The 16,847-nt window shown below is 39.9% G+C and overlaps 3 protein-coding genes across 5 annotated transcripts in view; all 3 read right to left on the bottom strand.

The window, feature by feature from the left end:
- The window catches only part of LOC125887798 (E3 ubiquitin-protein ligase TRIM21-like), a 45,109-nt gene extending 38,616 nt beyond the window's left edge, over nt 1-6,493 (bottom strand). The window contains exon 1 of the mRNA XM_049574872.1: nt 6,405-6,493. The gene's annotated coding sequence lies outside the window, so the exon portion shown is untranslated. The remainder of the gene's footprint in view (nt 1-6,404) is intronic.
- Nucleotides 1,251-15,199, bottom strand: LOC125887800 (E3 ubiquitin-protein ligase TRIM21-like). Its single transcript, XM_049574875.1, has 2 exons — nt 15,058-15,199; nt 1,251-5,520 (listed from the first exon to the last, which is right to left on the bottom strand). Exon 2 carries the CDS (start codon nt 5,509-5,511, stop codon nt 3,880-3,882), a length of 1,632 nt encoding a protein of 543 aa, XP_049430832.1. The 5' UTR covers nt 5,512-5,520; nt 15,058-15,199; the 3' UTR covers nt 1,251-3,879.
- Nucleotides 10,141-16,847, bottom strand: part of LOC125887795 (zinc finger protein RFP-like) — a 56,805-nt gene continuing 50,098 nt past the window's right edge. The window contains exons 1-2 of one of the 3 annotated variants that reach the window (XM_049574865.1): nt 15,110-15,191; nt 10,141-12,180 (exon numbers count right to left, since the gene is read on the bottom strand). In XM_049574865.1, coding sequence (XP_049430822.1) covers nt 10,510-12,171 — 1,662 coding nt within the window. In that variant the 5' untranslated portion in view covers nt 12,172-12,180; nt 15,110-15,191 and the 3' untranslated portion in view covers nt 10,141-10,509. Of the gene's footprint in view, nt 12,181-15,109; nt 15,192-16,847 lie in introns of those variants that run through there. The other 2 variants (XM_049574866.1, XM_049574864.1) reach the window with 2 other exon arrangements.

Genomic DNA, 16,847 nt, shown 5'->3' with positions numbered 1-16,847 from the left:
TCTTTATGAATATTTAAAGGAGGATTTTAGGTATTAATGCATGACTATTTAAAATAGTTAACGCATGTGGATTGAATTTTATTCTGAACCAACAGGAAATAAAACATTTATGTGGTTAAATTAAAGGGTTCTGATGGGACAGTGGCAACAAGAGAAAATATAAAATAAGTGTTGCATTTAAGGCCTGAGGGAAATTTGTAAGGAGCTGAATTTGATGTAAATGAACCAAAGTACCCCCAAAAAGACTCTTTTCTCTTCAGCACTCTGTGAACTTCATTCTGTAGAACATTGAGGTAGAAATAAAAAAAATAGCAAGAAACTACTAAGAAAAAAAAGGAAATTAAAAATGAGAAAATTAGTTTAAAAAAAGTTTAAATGACCTGGAAAGAGTGCTTAAAAATATAATAATTCTATAAAATGTAATAATAATTATAAATATAGTCTTCCCCAAGCTTTTTTTTTAATTTTGTCTTAATTCTGATTATTATTACTTTTAAATAATTTTCTAAATCTATTTTGGATTTTCTTGCAATTGGTAGAACATCTCTCTCCAAGTTGCTCGTTGCCATTTTCCCATATTTCTGACAGATATTGCACCAATCTGCTCGAAGGTTCAAAGGTTTAAATCGTTGTGAAAGGCGTCTGAAAGCAGCACAAGAAAAGTGATGTCGCTCCAGTTTTCAAAGGGTTAAAAAAGGGATAGAAAATCAGTAATTTGTCAGTATGCAACACTTCGTATATATAATATGATCAGATAAGAAAAAAACACATGTAGACAGATGGAGCACAGAAACTGATGTGCAGTCAGCAGACACATCTACACTCTGAGGACAAACAGTAAATGTTGTATATTATAAATTACAGCATGAAACATGAGGAGTGGAACTTCCTGTCTGAGCAGAGCTGAGGTGTTTTATTAATGCTGGTTGTTAACTAACTTTATCAGCTGTGCTCAGCAGGGTTTGGTAAACTCTGCAGAGTTCAGTTTAATTATTCTTCAGTGTGAAAACACCTGTGACAGCTGAGCTCTTCTCTTCAGCTGCTGTCGCTCCACCTCTGACTGCACATTAGCTTTGTGGCCTGTCAGCTTTGGGTGTGGCATCACTTCTGGCACAAGATAAATTCAGTGAGCAGCAGCACACAGGTGGAACACACCATCATCATTACTGCAGACAACAAAACAAGAGACTACAGCATCTGAGACGTGAAATAATATAAGCACAGAAACAACAAACATTTATTCATCCAAGTTTTTATGTTGTTTATTGATTTAAAAAGTGTGATTACTTTCTCATTCAGACATTTTCCCTCAATAACTGCACCACAATCCAACAATTTTTATACATCAGTGATCAAAGCTTAACATTAGCCAAATGAATATTGGCAACTTTTTGCAAATATCATATTGAAATTGTTGTATAAAATATATCAACTGGAAACAAATGCGTGCAGCAAATATTTTTCAAATATTATATAAAGGTGAAGGATGTGTTTTTTTATTGATCCAAGTTTCCTGATCATGTGTAGGAGCTGGAAGATCAGGTCTCTAATGTTCCATGGAAACATGATATCCTAAATAAGATCAAAATGAGGATATTTTAATGTTCACATAGATATACTCAATGACAACTGAACTAAAAGTGTCCAAATTTCAAACCGTAACTCATCTGTTCATTTGTCTTAATTATTCATATCTTATTTTACAACATTTCATTTGCTTTATATTGAAAAGAGAAAAATAGTGTCTTTTTAAGTATCAGAGCACGAGAAAGGTTGTTTTGATGAACAGACTGAAAACGCACAAAAAACACTTGGACACAGGAAACAACTAGAATTACCGCCCCACGACTGTACGCCTCCACACACTGGTCACGTCTCTCTGACAGTTTAAATCCATGTCAGTGAAAACATGGATGCTTCACACACAGAAGATCTATACAATCAGCACAGTTTCAAGATTAGAGTCACCAATTCAGTATCTGACCAAATGTCTCCCCTTCTGTTCCTGAGATATGACGTTAAAACATGATGATGTCACAGTCATGCTGACCTTTGACCTTTTGACCTTCATTGTTTTATCCTGTTAGACATTTGTGTCAAGTTTTTTCGTAATTAGTGTATGAATTCTTCAGTTATGGCAAAAACATATTTTGTGAGGTCACAGTGACCTTGACAAAACCTTAAAACATAATGCCTCTGACAGCTGTCACCAGCACAGAGACATAAAAAGCCACCAAAGCATCTTGTTAGTGTGTCATGTTATCTCAAGTCTTGTTTAATGGATTTAGGAATGTGCAGAAAACTCACCAAAGATCTTTCACAAAAACAAACAATCATATGAACATATTCCAAAAGTCTCAACTGTATTAAAGAGAAATTCTGTTCTGAGTCATATTTTTCTGAGTCATGTCCTGACAATGTTGATTAGCGACACTGTTCGTCAAATATTTTTTGACAAATAATACTGTGCCAAAGTTAAAAATAGAAGGTTGTTGCTAAAACGGGAAAATGACATATGACTACAATAGAAGCTGCAATCCGCACAATCCGCTGCCAACCTCAAGTCAAGAGGCTCCGACAGTCACTGTCGGAGCCTTTGTAAATGCACTGTTATAAACATCGTTGTGAGCTAACTCGTCAACTTATCTTGTATTAACCATAACTGTAGCATCACAGCCGTAGTTATAGTTGCTCTGCAACGCTTATCTTTCTCTGAGTGAGGATTAGAATATATGTTGTTCACATAATCCAGCCGAAATTAATATATATAAACTCTTGAAGATCCACTCATTACTAAAAGTGTGTGTCATATAAAAACTAAAGTGATGGTCAAAGTTGTCACAGTGAAATTTAAGGTGTGCTGATGGATTCACGTCATCAACTCATGCATTGAGTAACATTACAAGTTAACGTTCCACCTTAAAAGTTGCCGGCAGTCGGCCCAGTGAATGAAGTTATTATTTCTCAGACTCCAGCTGCTGTGAGAGGCAGCAAAACATCCTTTCATTTTATAGTTACAGTTTACTAATAAAACTCTCCACAGTATGAACAGTGGTTACATGAGCCTCAAAACCAGACACAACTCAGCCCTGAGCAGAGTGAGCGTCCTCTACTGACCAATCAGACTGCAGTGTTCACAGCTCCACCTTTTAGTACCAGATCTGTGTGCTAGGTACCCCAACAGAGGGGGGACCAAACATGGGGACGCTAAGGAACGCTTCTGTTGGGACCATCCACAACTTTACACTGTGGAAACGGAAACTACTGAACTGAACTGAACCGAACTGCTCAGTGGAGCTTAACAGGTCAGATCGCTGTGAAGCACACAACTTTTAGTTAAAAGTCCCATTAGAATAATAAGAATATTATATGAATCGCAGTGCTGCCTGGGGCGGTGTCGGTGCTGAGCTGAGTCAAGAGCAGCTGATGCTGGTGTACAGTACACCTCCAAAATGTCCCACAAATCCATTTCAAACAATGGACCTCCCCAACATGTCCATCCTTCCTGCGGTGGACTGTGGTCTACACGCAGATGTGCGGCTCTCCCGTCTGGCAGCAGCCACACGGCGCTTCATCACAACAACAACCAACAAAGAAGAAGACAGCGAGTGAGAGAGACAGTCGCCATGTTGTGCCAGTTATCTAATCTGTGGTCTGATAAACAGGAAACTCATCAACCTAAGTGCCATATTGCTGTTTTCCAATCGACTGTAGCTGCAGTCTTGTTGTTATGGAAATGGATTAATGTTACATCTGACTATTGAACAGACCCCCATTCTCTGTTTACAAAAGAAGGTTAACACAGCAACAACAAGAAGTAACACTGGCTGGAGGGGGGATTTAAGTGTTTCTCAGTCTATAGAAAATCAAGTGGTCGTTTTACTCATGATTGACAGGAGAGATGATCAGAGGGGCAGAGTTTTTACCATCATTAAGACGGGGACAGAAGAATGGGTAGAGTTTCTCAGTGAAGGAGCAGCCAGTAAAGGAGTAGATAAGAGCTGCAGCATCAACATCATAAAAGGAGACCAGACCCTCTTCATAATCCACAAACACCCCCACCTTCTCAGGCTGAGACTCCAGAGACAGACGGATATCAGGGCCAGCACGAGCATAGTACCTGTTGTCAGTCCTCAAAGATATTGTCCAGAAACCATTCTCAGGGTTTGCTGTGATTGATCCTTTCCTGTTTATCGACTCTCTGGCCACTCCTAAATGCCACTTAGTTTTCCTTTTAACCTGCACCTCATAATAAAATCTTCCTGATGAGCAGCTCTGCTTTGCTAAGACATTAGGACAAGTATCAAATCTCTCTGGTTTGTCTGGGAGATTCTTCTTTACATAACCAAGTCTGACTTGTTTTCCATCACGAAACAGGATGAGGTTGGGATGTGCTGTATCAGGATCGAGTGTCACATCCACTGCATACTGCTGGATCCGCTTCAGCTTGGCCTTAGCCAACAGCTTCTCCGTCTGTTTACTTATCGTCTCCTCCAGTTCAGTCACAGCTCTTTTCATAGTCTCCTCATATGAAGGTGGACGGACGCTGACCTCTGTCCAGTCCTTGGTGGGTGGAGCAGCGTTCAGGGACATGAAGCTTTGGAGGAGGTGGAGGTGGTCTTCAGAACGTGAGAGCTGCTCCACCTCAGTGCTCCTCTTCTTCAGCTCAGAGATTTCCTGTTCCAGCTCTTTGATGAAGCCTTCAGCCTGTTTCTCTGTCTTTCTCTGCTTCTCTTTGATCATGTCGATGAACTCGGCCTGGCTTCTCTCAACAGACTCCTTCAGAGCGGTGAAGACCTGAACACCATCTGCTATCTCTCTGTCTGCATCTTCCTCACTGAGCTCCACTGAGTGTTTGATCTCCTTAATCTTCAGTTGTGTCTTCTGGATCATCTGCTGAATTTCAGCCTCAAGCTCAGCCTTCTTTCCTTCATATCCTTCTCTCAGAGGAACAACATCATGTGTCTTGTGGTCTGAATAGGGGCAGAGCATGCAGATACACATCTGGTCGGTCTTACAGAACAGCTCCAGCAGTTTATCGTGCTTCAGACACATCCTGCCTTCCAGGTTCTCCACAGGGTCGATCAGCTGATGTTTCTTCAGGCGTGACATTGTCAGATGAGGCTCCAGGTGAGTCTCACAGTACGAGAACAAACAAACCAGGCAGGACTTCAGGGCCTTCAGTTTGGTTCCAGTGCAGACGTCACAGGGAACTTCTCCTGGTTTGGAAACTTGCTGCTCTGAGCTGCTGCTGCTGGCTTTCTGTTGAGCTGACTGTCTGAACTGAGCAGCCATCTCAGAGATGAAAGTGTTGACTCGAAGTTGAGGTCTTGGATCAAAAACCTCTTTACAGTTTGGACACTGACACTGGACATTAATATCCCAGTGTTCAGTGATGCAGGTTTTACAGAAGTTGTGTCCACATGGTATGGCGACTGGATCAGTGAACACATCCAGACAGATGGAGCACAGAAACTGATCTTCAGTCAGCAGACAGCTGGCAGCAGACATATCGACACTCTGAGGACACAAAGGTGTGAGAAAACAAAACTAAAATTAAACCATGATTAGAAGAAGAAGAGTCATCCTTAATGCTGTTGTCATATCACACCTGACAGCCAGATTTTATAAGGAAATGCAGCGATGCAAATATGTGCTGTGGCTGTCGATGAATTAGTGGCCACAACCTGCATGTATCCAGAGTCCCACAGACGGTAGGTCTACAGACAGGTCTAACAGTGATTGTTAGGGTTGCTTAGCAACTTCAGACGCAACCTGCTGCCACACTCTTGAAAGCTGTCCCAAAAAAAGGCTCAAGAGTAGTAAGAATTAAGGCAGTTCTGAAGGTAAAAGGGGGTCCGACCCAGGACTGGTAAGGTGTACCTAATAAAGTGGCCTTTGAGAGTATATGGAATACATTTGGATTTCTTTCCTCTTATAGTCTTTTATTTATCTCTTATTTACATATGTTTTAAAGGGCTGACAGAGCCAGATTAGATGTATTGCACTGCATTTAAATGTACAATTGTACTTTTTAATGTATATGACAATAAACTAAAACTTGAACTTGGACCTCAGTTAAAATGTAGCCTGAGTGGAACTTCCTGTCTGAGTAAAGCTCAGGTTTTCAGTTCACATCAGTTGTTTAAACACAGTAAATATGATCAGCTGTACAGCCTTACAAAGACAGACAGCAGCCACTACACAAACAGTGAAGCTGTTGTTATAGTTTTATATATAAACGGCTTTAGAGGCAATAAGAGAAGCTCCAAAGTGAATCCAGGCTAGGACAGTTAGCTTTTAGCATGACTAGGTTTCTCTTTCTCTGTAACTGATCCTTGTTTTAACTAAACTTATGACGGAATCTTCAGTTTCCTGTTGTCTCTGTAGGTCAGTGAACTCACCAGAGTTTGCTGTTGATGAAAACCTGCTGGATTCAGTTGAATGTTTGTGTAGAGAGAAACACAGAGACTTGTCTCCACTGCAGCTCTGCTCTCACTCACACTGACTTTCAGGAAATGTGACATCATAGCTCTGTTGCTCCACCTCTCAGTGTACAAGGAGGAAACATTTCATACTCCTGTCTATGATCATGTTTTACTGAGGAGTTTTCACTGACTGATGTGACACACAGGAATGTTATTTGTTAAGTCAAAAGCCAAAGATGAAATTCTGGAGATTCACTCTTGTCGTGCAAATCATGCCAGGCGACGCCCACAAACACTGAACTGGTGCAATAAACTGCACATCAAATATGTTGTTAAGAGGAGACACCCCAGGTGAATAAGATAAAGTCTTAAAGTAAGGGATATATATATATATATATATATATGTATATATATATAAAGCTCCTGGAAACTACAATATTTTTTCCTTGAGAATAAGTGACCCTCTCTCCATCATAACTTACTTGTTAGATTTTTAAACCTCACCCTTTGATGTCTGAAAGTTAAAAGCAGAAGAAAATCCAGGAGTTTAAAATCATGGAAACTGTTTTTATTTTGAGCCAAATTTGAAATAAGATGTTGAATAAAGTGATTTTGAGGAAATATCACATTTATTTTTTCTGAAGCGTTTGTTGCACATGATGTGTCCAAGCACTGTCGGAAATGTGATAATCCACAATAATTTCTGTTCTTACAGCATCTGGCTGTGATAAATGGAGAAATATTGGTGATTTTGTTTAGACGGCATGTTTGTTGTTAGCAAATCTCAGTTTCCCTCTTTTTGCCCGTGTCTTGTTGTTACTTTTCTGTGTACACACACCAGTGTGTTTCCCTTTGTTCTTTGTCTGTTCATCTGCGTTCATTCTTGTGTTCTTGGTGTCGTCCCCTGCCTGGTGTCTTTTGTCCTATTTGGATTTTTTTTTCCTGAGTTCATGACGTTATCTCGGTTGGTTTCCAGTGTTTGGTCCTCTGTCATGTAGACTTTCAGTTACCTGCCTGCTCTGGATGTTTTTTATCATCTTTATTAAAGCTCACTTTTTGTTGAACCTCAAACCTGCCCTCTGCTCTGCATTTGGGTCCTTCCAGAACTGATCCCTGACAATGTTATCAAGACAACAGAAAAAAAATAGATGATAAAAACTAGATACCAGAATAACCAGGAATAAAAATATTTAAACAGTTATTACAATCACTACAAGTGATTTTTTTTAATTAGACTTTTTTCTTTCATTTGAGGAAAGTGAACTGTGTTAAGTTTCTTCACAGACATGAACTGTTTTAATGATGACAGAGTAGCCTAATAAAATGCTTCACATGCGATCTGTTCACCTTCCACATGAATTCTTATGTAAATCAGCATCATATCAGTTTGCTGCTGTAGATTAGCCAGCTGAGCAGAACTGTCCCCTCAAATACAGAACATGAAAACACAGAGAGGAAAGAAATACAAGACAACAGCTTTTATTAAAGATCGGTCAGATGCAGTCAGGGCTTCACATCTGGACAGATGTTACGTTTTAGAATCCTCAGGGCTGCTGTGAAACTGCACCCAGTCAGGGCAACAACAAAGTTTATCTTGGGTGTGTTGGTGCACTGGACAGTCAAGAGAGGATGGATGATAATCAAGGACTGAGACATTTGCTGCTGTTTTTATCACTTTTTATTTTTTTATTTTGCACTTTGAGCACTCTTCTTTTTGTGCACTAATGTTTTGAATTAATTGACATGTTTGGGCATTGATCTCAGCCTGTGAACCTTTTTTGTGGCTGTCCAGCTCAGTTGAACTGGTGTGCAGGTATTTCTTCTGCCATCCTCTCTTGATTTTAAGAATCCTCTCATCCTACTGACCACAAGTCTTTGTGTCGCTAAGTATTTCAATAATTAAAACAGTCCAGTGTAAATATAGATCAGTGGTTTTCAAACTTTTGGTGTCTGATGCGCACCAAAGGGCGAGCTAAAATCTCAAAGCACACCTGTATTTATATCTGTGCACAGTAGCTTCTATAACGTGTGTTATCACTCTTATCAAAACATTAAAAGTAAGACAGATAGTTTTCATGATACTGTCTAATGACTTTTTTTTTCTTTTTTCTTTAGGTTGTCGGTCGTCTTCACTGGTGCTTTGTTGTAATTTGCTCTGTAGAATAAAGCGATCCATCGTCACACTCGCTGCTGTCTCCTTTTAAATGTCATCATGCCTCACACTGGCTGCCAATCAGGGCTTTTGATGAGTCACACACTGATAATTCCCATGCGCGAATGGCAACAAATAGGTTCCCTATGAAGGTTTTTTACATTAAATCAAATGAAATTACATTTTTAGCTAGAGTTGCCTCTTTATTGGGAAATGGGTGCAAACAACATACTGATGCAGTCAATTAAGAATTCATTCATAACTTTTTGAAGAGGCCCAGCTGAATATTGGAATAATAATGTGTGGTAATCAAAAAATCCCACAACACACACACAGATTGGCATCACGGCACACCATTTAAGAACCACTGATATAGACTGTGTATAGTTTAGGATCTGTAATGTGAACGTATTCAGTCTCTCTGACTACTAAACTTCACCATCAGCCACAGCATGTTTTCCGTTCACAGAATAAACCTTCAAATCAGACAGTTAGTGTCAAAATCTCTCCAATTCAACAAAAATGAAAAGATTATCTAAAACATTATATTACTGAGTCAACATCTAAACCAATCAGCTGTTAGATCAGGTGAGAGCCAGGTGTTTCCCATCATGCCCTGGGGCTTGTAGTCGGTAGAGACCAGCTGCAGTGCCTGGCTCTAAAAACTGCAGCTGCCTCAATCTGGTGAGATTTGGCTCATTGGAAATGAGCCGGGCCTGCACAGAATCGATCACGGCCGATCGCAGCACAACACATGCTGGTTAGTGTCTGACTTCCTCTGACATCATGCAAAAGTGGACAACAATATTCTCGCGAGATCAAGGCAGCTGCAGTTTTCAGAGCCAAACAGTCTCCATCCACTGCTAAACCCAGTTACAATGCACAACCTTAAACATCCCCAGCATTAAATGCCACATACATATTAATGCAGCAGGAATATTCATCCAAACATATCAGATAAAACAGTAAAACACTGTTTTACTGTGCAATGAATACTTTTAGTTTTTATAGCCTACCAGGAGTACATCCTGCTGAAAACACCTACAGACTTGTACTTCAGTAAGGTTTTGTACACAGGACTTTTACTTTTAGTGGAGTAATTTCAGTGTGGTATTAATACTTTTACTGACATTAAGGATGGTGTCAGCCTACTTCGTCCACCACTGCCTGTACAATATGATATTGCCACCATCATATTAAAATGGTTATATAAAATATATCAATTAGAAAACAAATATGTACAGCAAATGTTTTTCAGACATAACATAAAGGTGAAGGTGGTGGGTTTTTTTTTTTATATTTATTCAAGTTTCCTGATCATGTATAGGAGCTGGATGACCAGGTTTACATGTCTCATGTAAATGTGGTATCCTAAATAAGATCAATATTTGGATATTTTAATGTGCATATAGCAAAAAAGTCAAAATGTCTAAATTTAAAAGTTGCAAATATTAAACTGTAAGTCATCTATTTGTTATTTGTCTTGAATGTGGATTCATATCTTATTTTACAACATTTCAGTTGCTTTATACTTAAAAGAGAAAATAGTCTGCACAATCATCTGTGACAAAATTTCTTTTTAAGTATCAGAGCACGAGAAGTTACAGGAGTTTGTTTTGATGAACAGATTGAAAATGCACTACAAATACTGTTTGGATACAGGACACAAAAAATCACAGAAGAATCTTGTTATTGTGCATGTAATTAAGTTTTTTCAAATGAATTTAGGAATCCATGAAAAATGTAGCAGCAGTATTTAGAAAAAGCAAAAAAGCATAGAAACATTTTCCAAAAAGTCCCAACTGTGCATCAAAAAAGGGGAAAAAACATTCATCAGAGTCTGAAAAAGAATTCAGCATGAAAGGCCAACAGTGCTGGTAAATGTGTAATTTTCTTTTATGAAGTGTTTTGCAGTCTGTTTGCAGAAAATTAAGTGGCTGTTCTACTTAGTGTGACAGGAGAGATGATCAGAGGGGCGGAGTTTTTACCATAATTGTTAGTACAAGGACTGAAGTATGGGTAGAGTTTCTCAGTGAAGTGGCCACCAGTAAAGGAGTAGATAAGAGCTGCAGCATCAGCATCATAAAAGGAGACCAGACCCTCTTCATAATCCACAAACACCCCCACCTTCTCAGGCCGAGACTTCAGAGAGAGACTGACTGAAGGATCAGCACGAGCATAGTACTCATTTTCATTCCTCAAAGATAATAACCAGAAGCCATTCTGAGGGTTTGCTGCGATTTCTCCCTTCCTGTTGATCGACTCTCTGGCCACTCCTAAATTCCATCCAGTCTTCCCTTTAACCTGAACCTCATAATAAAATCTTCCTGAAGAGAAACTCTGCTTTGCTAAGACATTAACATAAGCATGAAATCTCTTCGGATTGTCTGGGACATTCTTCCACACTTCACCAAGCTTTACTTGTTTTCCATCATCAGACAGAATGAGTCCAGGATGTGCTGTATCAGGATCAAGTGTCACATCCACTGCAGACTGCTGGACCCTCTTCAGCTCGACCTCAAACAGCTTCTTCATCTGTTTACTGAGCGTCTCCTCCAGCTGACTCACGGCTCTCCTCACAGTCCCCTCATATGAAGGTGGACGGACGCTGACCTCTGTCCAGTCCTTGGTGGGTGGAGCAGTGTTCAGGGACCGGAAGCTTTGGAGGAGGTGGAGGTGGTCTTTAGAGTGTGAGAGCTGCTCCACCTCAGTGCTCCTCTTCTTCAGCTCAGAGATTTCCTGTTCCAGCTCTTTGATGAAGCCTTCAGCCTGTTTCTCTGTCTTTCTCTGCTTCTCTTTGATGGTGTCCATGAGCTCGGCCTGGCTTCTCTCAACAGACTCCTTCAGAGCGGTGAAGACCTGAACACCATCTGCTATCTCTCTGTCTGCATCTTTCTTACTGAGCTCCACTGAGTGTTTGATCTCCTCAATCTTCAGTCGTCTCTTCTGGATCATCTGCTGAATTTCAGCCTCTGTCTTCCCCAGCTCGGCCTTCTTTCCTTCATATTCTTCTCTCAGAGGAACAACATCATGTGTCTTGTGGTCTGAATAGGTGCAGAGCATGCAGACACACATCTGGTCGGTCTTACAGAACAGCTCCAGCGGTTTATCGTGCTTCAGACACATCCTGCCTTCCAGGTTCTCCACAGGGTCGATCAGCTGATGTTTCTTCAGGCCTGATCTTGTCAGATGAGGCTCCAGGTGAGTGTCACAGTAGGAGACCAGACACACCAGGCAGGACTTCAGGGCCTTCAGTCTGGTTCCAGTGCAGACGTCACAGGGAACTTCTGCTGGTTTGGAAACTTGTTGCTCTGAGCTGCTGCTGCTGCTGCTGCTGGCTTTCTGTTGAGCTGACTGTCTGAACTGAGCAGCCATCTCAGAGATGAAAGTGTTGACTCGAAGTTGAGGTCTTGGATCAAAAACCTCTTTACAGTTTGGACACTGACACTGGACATGAATGTCCCAGTGTGTAGTGATGCAGGTTTTACAGAAGTTGTGTCCACATGGTGTGCTGACTGGATCAGTGAACACATCCAGACAGATGGAGCACAGAAACTGATCTTCAGTCAGCAGACAGCTGGCAGCAGACATATCGACACTCTGAGGACACAAAGTGTGAGAAAACAAAACCTGTTATTACACATCTTGGGATTAATAAAATAAGCCATAATCAGTGAATCATTCAGACTTGTGCTGTGTTTGTTTGTGTCCACGCTCTGCATGTACTCAGCTTCTGATTTACTACACAGCTCAATATACAGTCAGGTCCTGGACTATGCTGCGAGCTCTGATGTTCAGTTCAGCTTGATAAGATCCCCAAACTTGGACAATAAGAGATAACATGTAGATCTTCATTCCAAAACTTTAAGTTTGGCTGCCTGGAGAAATGTATAATATATACAAAATACATTGATATAATCTTGAACCTAAATGTAATTATCAGTACTGCTGCTGTCAGTGGAAGGTTGGAAGAGACAATATAAGTGAGTAACGTCAGTCATTCATGTAAAGTCTACTTATTGAGGCCTTTAAGGCTGATTTATTGACACAGCATGCTTGTAGGCTGCTGTAACATTAGGTTTACAGAGAAAATAACGGGAAGTCACTTAATCGTGTGAAAATATTGTTAGTGAAACAGAAACAAGCGTTAGTTAGGGGACAAGAGTCAAGAGTCACAAAGACTCACTTGTGTTAAAAGTTACTTAGGCTACAACCGGTGTTATGTGTCCGGGGTCCTTCGCCTGTGGAACGAGTAATGTGACCACTAACTTGTCCCCAAACGAACGCGTGTTTCTGTGAGGCCTATGTGTTTCACTAATGTTCTTTATGTATTATGAAGAATGTCAGACTGGCCAGTCAGTGGCAGAGTTGGGCCCAGAGTTTCGACTGACACAGAACCGGCACGGTGCCGGTTCCTGCACCTAATTAAGTAGGCTACTTACAACGGCATGAAAGACAATCTGATATTCTGTTTGTTGTTGGTTATTTCCTTAAAAACTACAACTTTATTCTCGTAATATTATGACTTTAATCTCGTTAAATTACGACTTTAATCTCATAATATTTCGACTTTATTCTCGAAATCTCCAAATTTTTTCTTCTTCAGTGTGGCCCTAATACTCCGTCGTAGTTACATAAATGATCTTAAAGAACATTTTCTCTGAAAGCACCTGCGGATTTATAAAATGATGTCATAATAATAAAGGATGTTATTAAAGTCCTGCTGAAGCATGAAGGTTCTATTTCTGGCATCTTTTCACTGTGATAAAAGTCTCTGACCTGTCACAACTGGAAAAAATTATTGTTAATTAATAAGTATTAAAATAATAATTAATTAATAATTAATATTATGCAACTTATAAGTCGACTGACTCCATCAGCATTGTTTTTTAGAAATGCACACTCAGCAAAAAGCCATAAGCAGTGATGCAGGGGGAGTTGCAGGAGGTATCTTTCCATAGTCAGTGTATTGCCTTCAGTAAATGGTGGTTGGCATGCTCCCAGTTTGGAGAGGGGGACGGGGAACCGAAGCCGTTACATCGCTCTTTTTAAAACCACCAGAATCCTCTGAGAAAAACAGGAATTTTAATTCGTAAAACACAGGAGATGCTGGTCTACCCCTGATCAGTTAGTTAGTTGAGCACATTCCATGGCAACCAGCACACCACAGTCTGACGCACTGAACTCCCTGTCAGCGCCACAGTTTGCGACTGTTTTCCAAAGATCCGACAGAGTTTGTGGATTTTTTGAGACCATCAAGTGGAGGTGGATCGCTCTGCCGTTTCTTCTGAGATTTTACAGCATTTCTGACGGCTGCCTCTGGCTGATCCCTGCCTGCTGACAGTCACTGATATGAATACAGCATTTAGTGATTAGCCTCTGTTAGTTTTTCATCCATCCATTTTCATCCACTTATTTGAAGGCGGGTCACAGGGGCAGCAGGCCGAGCAAAGCACCCCAGACGTCCCTCTCCTCAGCAACACTTTCCAGCTCCTCCTGGAGGACCCCGAGGTGTTCCCAGACCAGATGAGATATATAATCCCTACAGTGTGTTCTGGGTCTGCCCCGGGGCCTCCTACCAGTGGGACGTGTCCCAAACACCTCTAACCAGAGGCGCCCTGGAGGATCCTGATCAGATGTTGAACCACCTCAACTGACCCCTTTCGACACAAAGGAGCAGCAGAAGGCAGGGGAAAGGAGCAGAGGAAACTCATTTTGGCCGCTTGTATCTGTGACCTCATTCTTTCAGTCACTACCCAGAGCTCATGACCATAGGTGAGGGCTGGGACGTAGATGGACCAGTAAAACAAAAGCTTTGCCTTCTGGCTCAGCTCCCTCTTCACCACGACAGCGTCTACATCACTGCAGATGCAGTTAGTGAGATAGTAATTTAAAAAATCTATTTAAACCCCCCAAAACACAATGTGATCCCTCCATTACTGTCACATCACACATTAAATAGAATAAAACTGCCACCCTGCTGCTTAGATTGTAGAGTGAAAATATTTTCTAAGCATGCAAAAAGAGTTTAATTCCAATTAATATGGAACACATTTATTACCATTTACAGTGAAATATTTAGCCACTCTTTGGCTTTATTATTTGTTTTACTGAAGCATCTGAGGGAGTAGAGAGGAAAAAATCCTTCTCTGTCCAAAGACTCTTCATGTCAGAGAGTCAGGCTGAGTAAAGCTCAGGTTCTGAGTTCAAACAGTTGTTGAAACACAGTAAATACAATCAGCTGTAAAGCCTTACCACAACTGATTTAGGTAACTACAGAAACAGTGAAGCGCAGAGAAAAGGTTTAAAGTTCAAGACTGCTTACGTCAATTTTATGACTTTAGAGGCAATAAAAAGAAGAAGTCAGATACTGCACTCTGTGTTTGGACAGTTCAAATCCAGGCTAGGACAGTTAGCTTTTAGCATGACTAGGTTTCTCTTTCTCTTTCTCTGTAATTGATCCTGGTTTTAACTAACCTTATGACGGAATCTTCAGTTTCCTGTTGTCTCTGTAGGTCGGTGAACTCACCAGAGTTTGTTGTTGATGAAAACCTGCTGGATTCAGTTGAATGTTTGTGTAGAGAGAAACACAGAGACTTGTCTCCACTGCAGCTCTGCTCTCACTCACACTGACTTTCAGTTTCGTTTCAGAAAATGTGACATCACTGTTGCTCCACCTCTGTACACCCCAGTGTACAAGGAGGAAACATTTCATACTCCTGTTTACTGAGGTCAGTTTTCACTCACTGATGCAACACACAGGAATGTTATGTGTTACTTTTTCTGTCTCGTCACAGCCCAGCTCCCTCAGTCACACTCACATGATAGTCATTCATTCATTCATTCATCTTCTAACCGCTTCATCCTCTTGAGGGTCGCGGGGGGGGTGGAGCCTATCCCAGCTGACACTGGGTGAGAGGCAGGGTTCACCCTGGACAGGTCACCAGACTATCGCAGGGCTGACACATAGAGACAAACAATCATTCACACTCACATTCACACCTACGGACAATTTAGAGTCACCAATTAACCTGCATGTCTTTGGACTGTGGGAGGAAGCCGGAGTGCCCGGAGAGAATGCATGCAAACTCCGCACAGAAGGGCTCCCACGCCCGGGATCGAACCAGCAACCATCTTGCTGTGAGGCGACAGTGCTAACCACCACACCACCGTGCCGCCCACTCACATGATATATTTTGTTTTAATTATTTAATATTGAGTAGAGTGTCCTGTAGTTATTTGTCTGTACTGATCACTGATGTGTTGTGTCTGAAAGTCTGGACCAGATTCACCCTCTCTAAGAGACTGTTCTTTACTTATCAGAGGAAGGGGTGGCTTTGTTTTTTCCTTTGTTTTAATTGTTTTTATTTTGAGCTCCCTGAAGCTTCACTTACAGCTTCTGGCTGTGATAGATAGATTTTTTAAAATGAAATATGTTTAAATATTTAAATGAATGGAAAAAAACCCACAAATTTTCATACATTTTTCCAGAACAAACACTGGAACAACAGGAACACTGAACACTGGATAAAGTCAGGTTCAAAATTCATGTTTGACTTTTTTTTTTTGTCATATCAGAGTCAAATGTTTTTAAAGAGGGAAGTAAAGATGTCTCTTGTTATCACTCAGTAAATCAGAAAATGCTGTCAACAGCTATTTATTTATTTATTTATTTATTTATTTAATTTATTTATATTTATATATATATATATATATATATATATTTATATATATATATATATATATATATATAAATATATATATATAAACTTATATATATATATGTTTATATATATAAGTTTATTTATATATTTATATATATATATATATATATATAAATTTATATATATATATATATATATATATATATATATATATATATATATATATATATATATATATTTTAAATAAGACGTAGAATAAAGTGATCTTGATAAAATGTCACTGTTCACTATTTTGAGCACAGATTTGATTTAATATTACTTTCTAAATTTATTTATTTGTTTCAGATGGAAGCATTCGTTGCACATGATTTGTCTGAGGATCTCTGGAAATGCAAAAAGCCATCAATAATCTGTTTTTACATTTCTGGCTGTGATAAATGCTGCAATTCTGGTGATTTTTTTTAGAAGGCATTTTTAAGCAGTAAATTAAATACTCAATACAACCATTTACAGTTGTGTATCCTTCTCCTAAGCCAAAATAAAAAACATAAATCACTCCCTAGTGCTTAAGATTATTTGACATGCCTCCCCATTTTTGCACCA

The sequence above is a fragment of the Epinephelus fuscoguttatus genome, linkage group LG4, assembly GCF_011397635.1.
Source record: "Epinephelus fuscoguttatus linkage group LG4, E.fuscoguttatus.final_Chr_v1".
Classification (NCBI taxonomy): Eukaryota; Metazoa; Chordata; class Actinopteri; order Perciformes; family Serranidae; genus Epinephelus; species Epinephelus fuscoguttatus.
Note: the sequence above shows the minus strand (reverse complement) of the source record. Positions and strands in the feature narration are given on the sequence as shown.

Bases quoted from the DNA above. Each gene is read 5' to 3' on its own strand.
- LOC125887800 (XM_049574875.1), bottom strand. From the start codon at position 5,511: ATGTCTGCTGCCAGCTGTCTGCTGACTGAAGATCAGTTTCTGTGCTCC.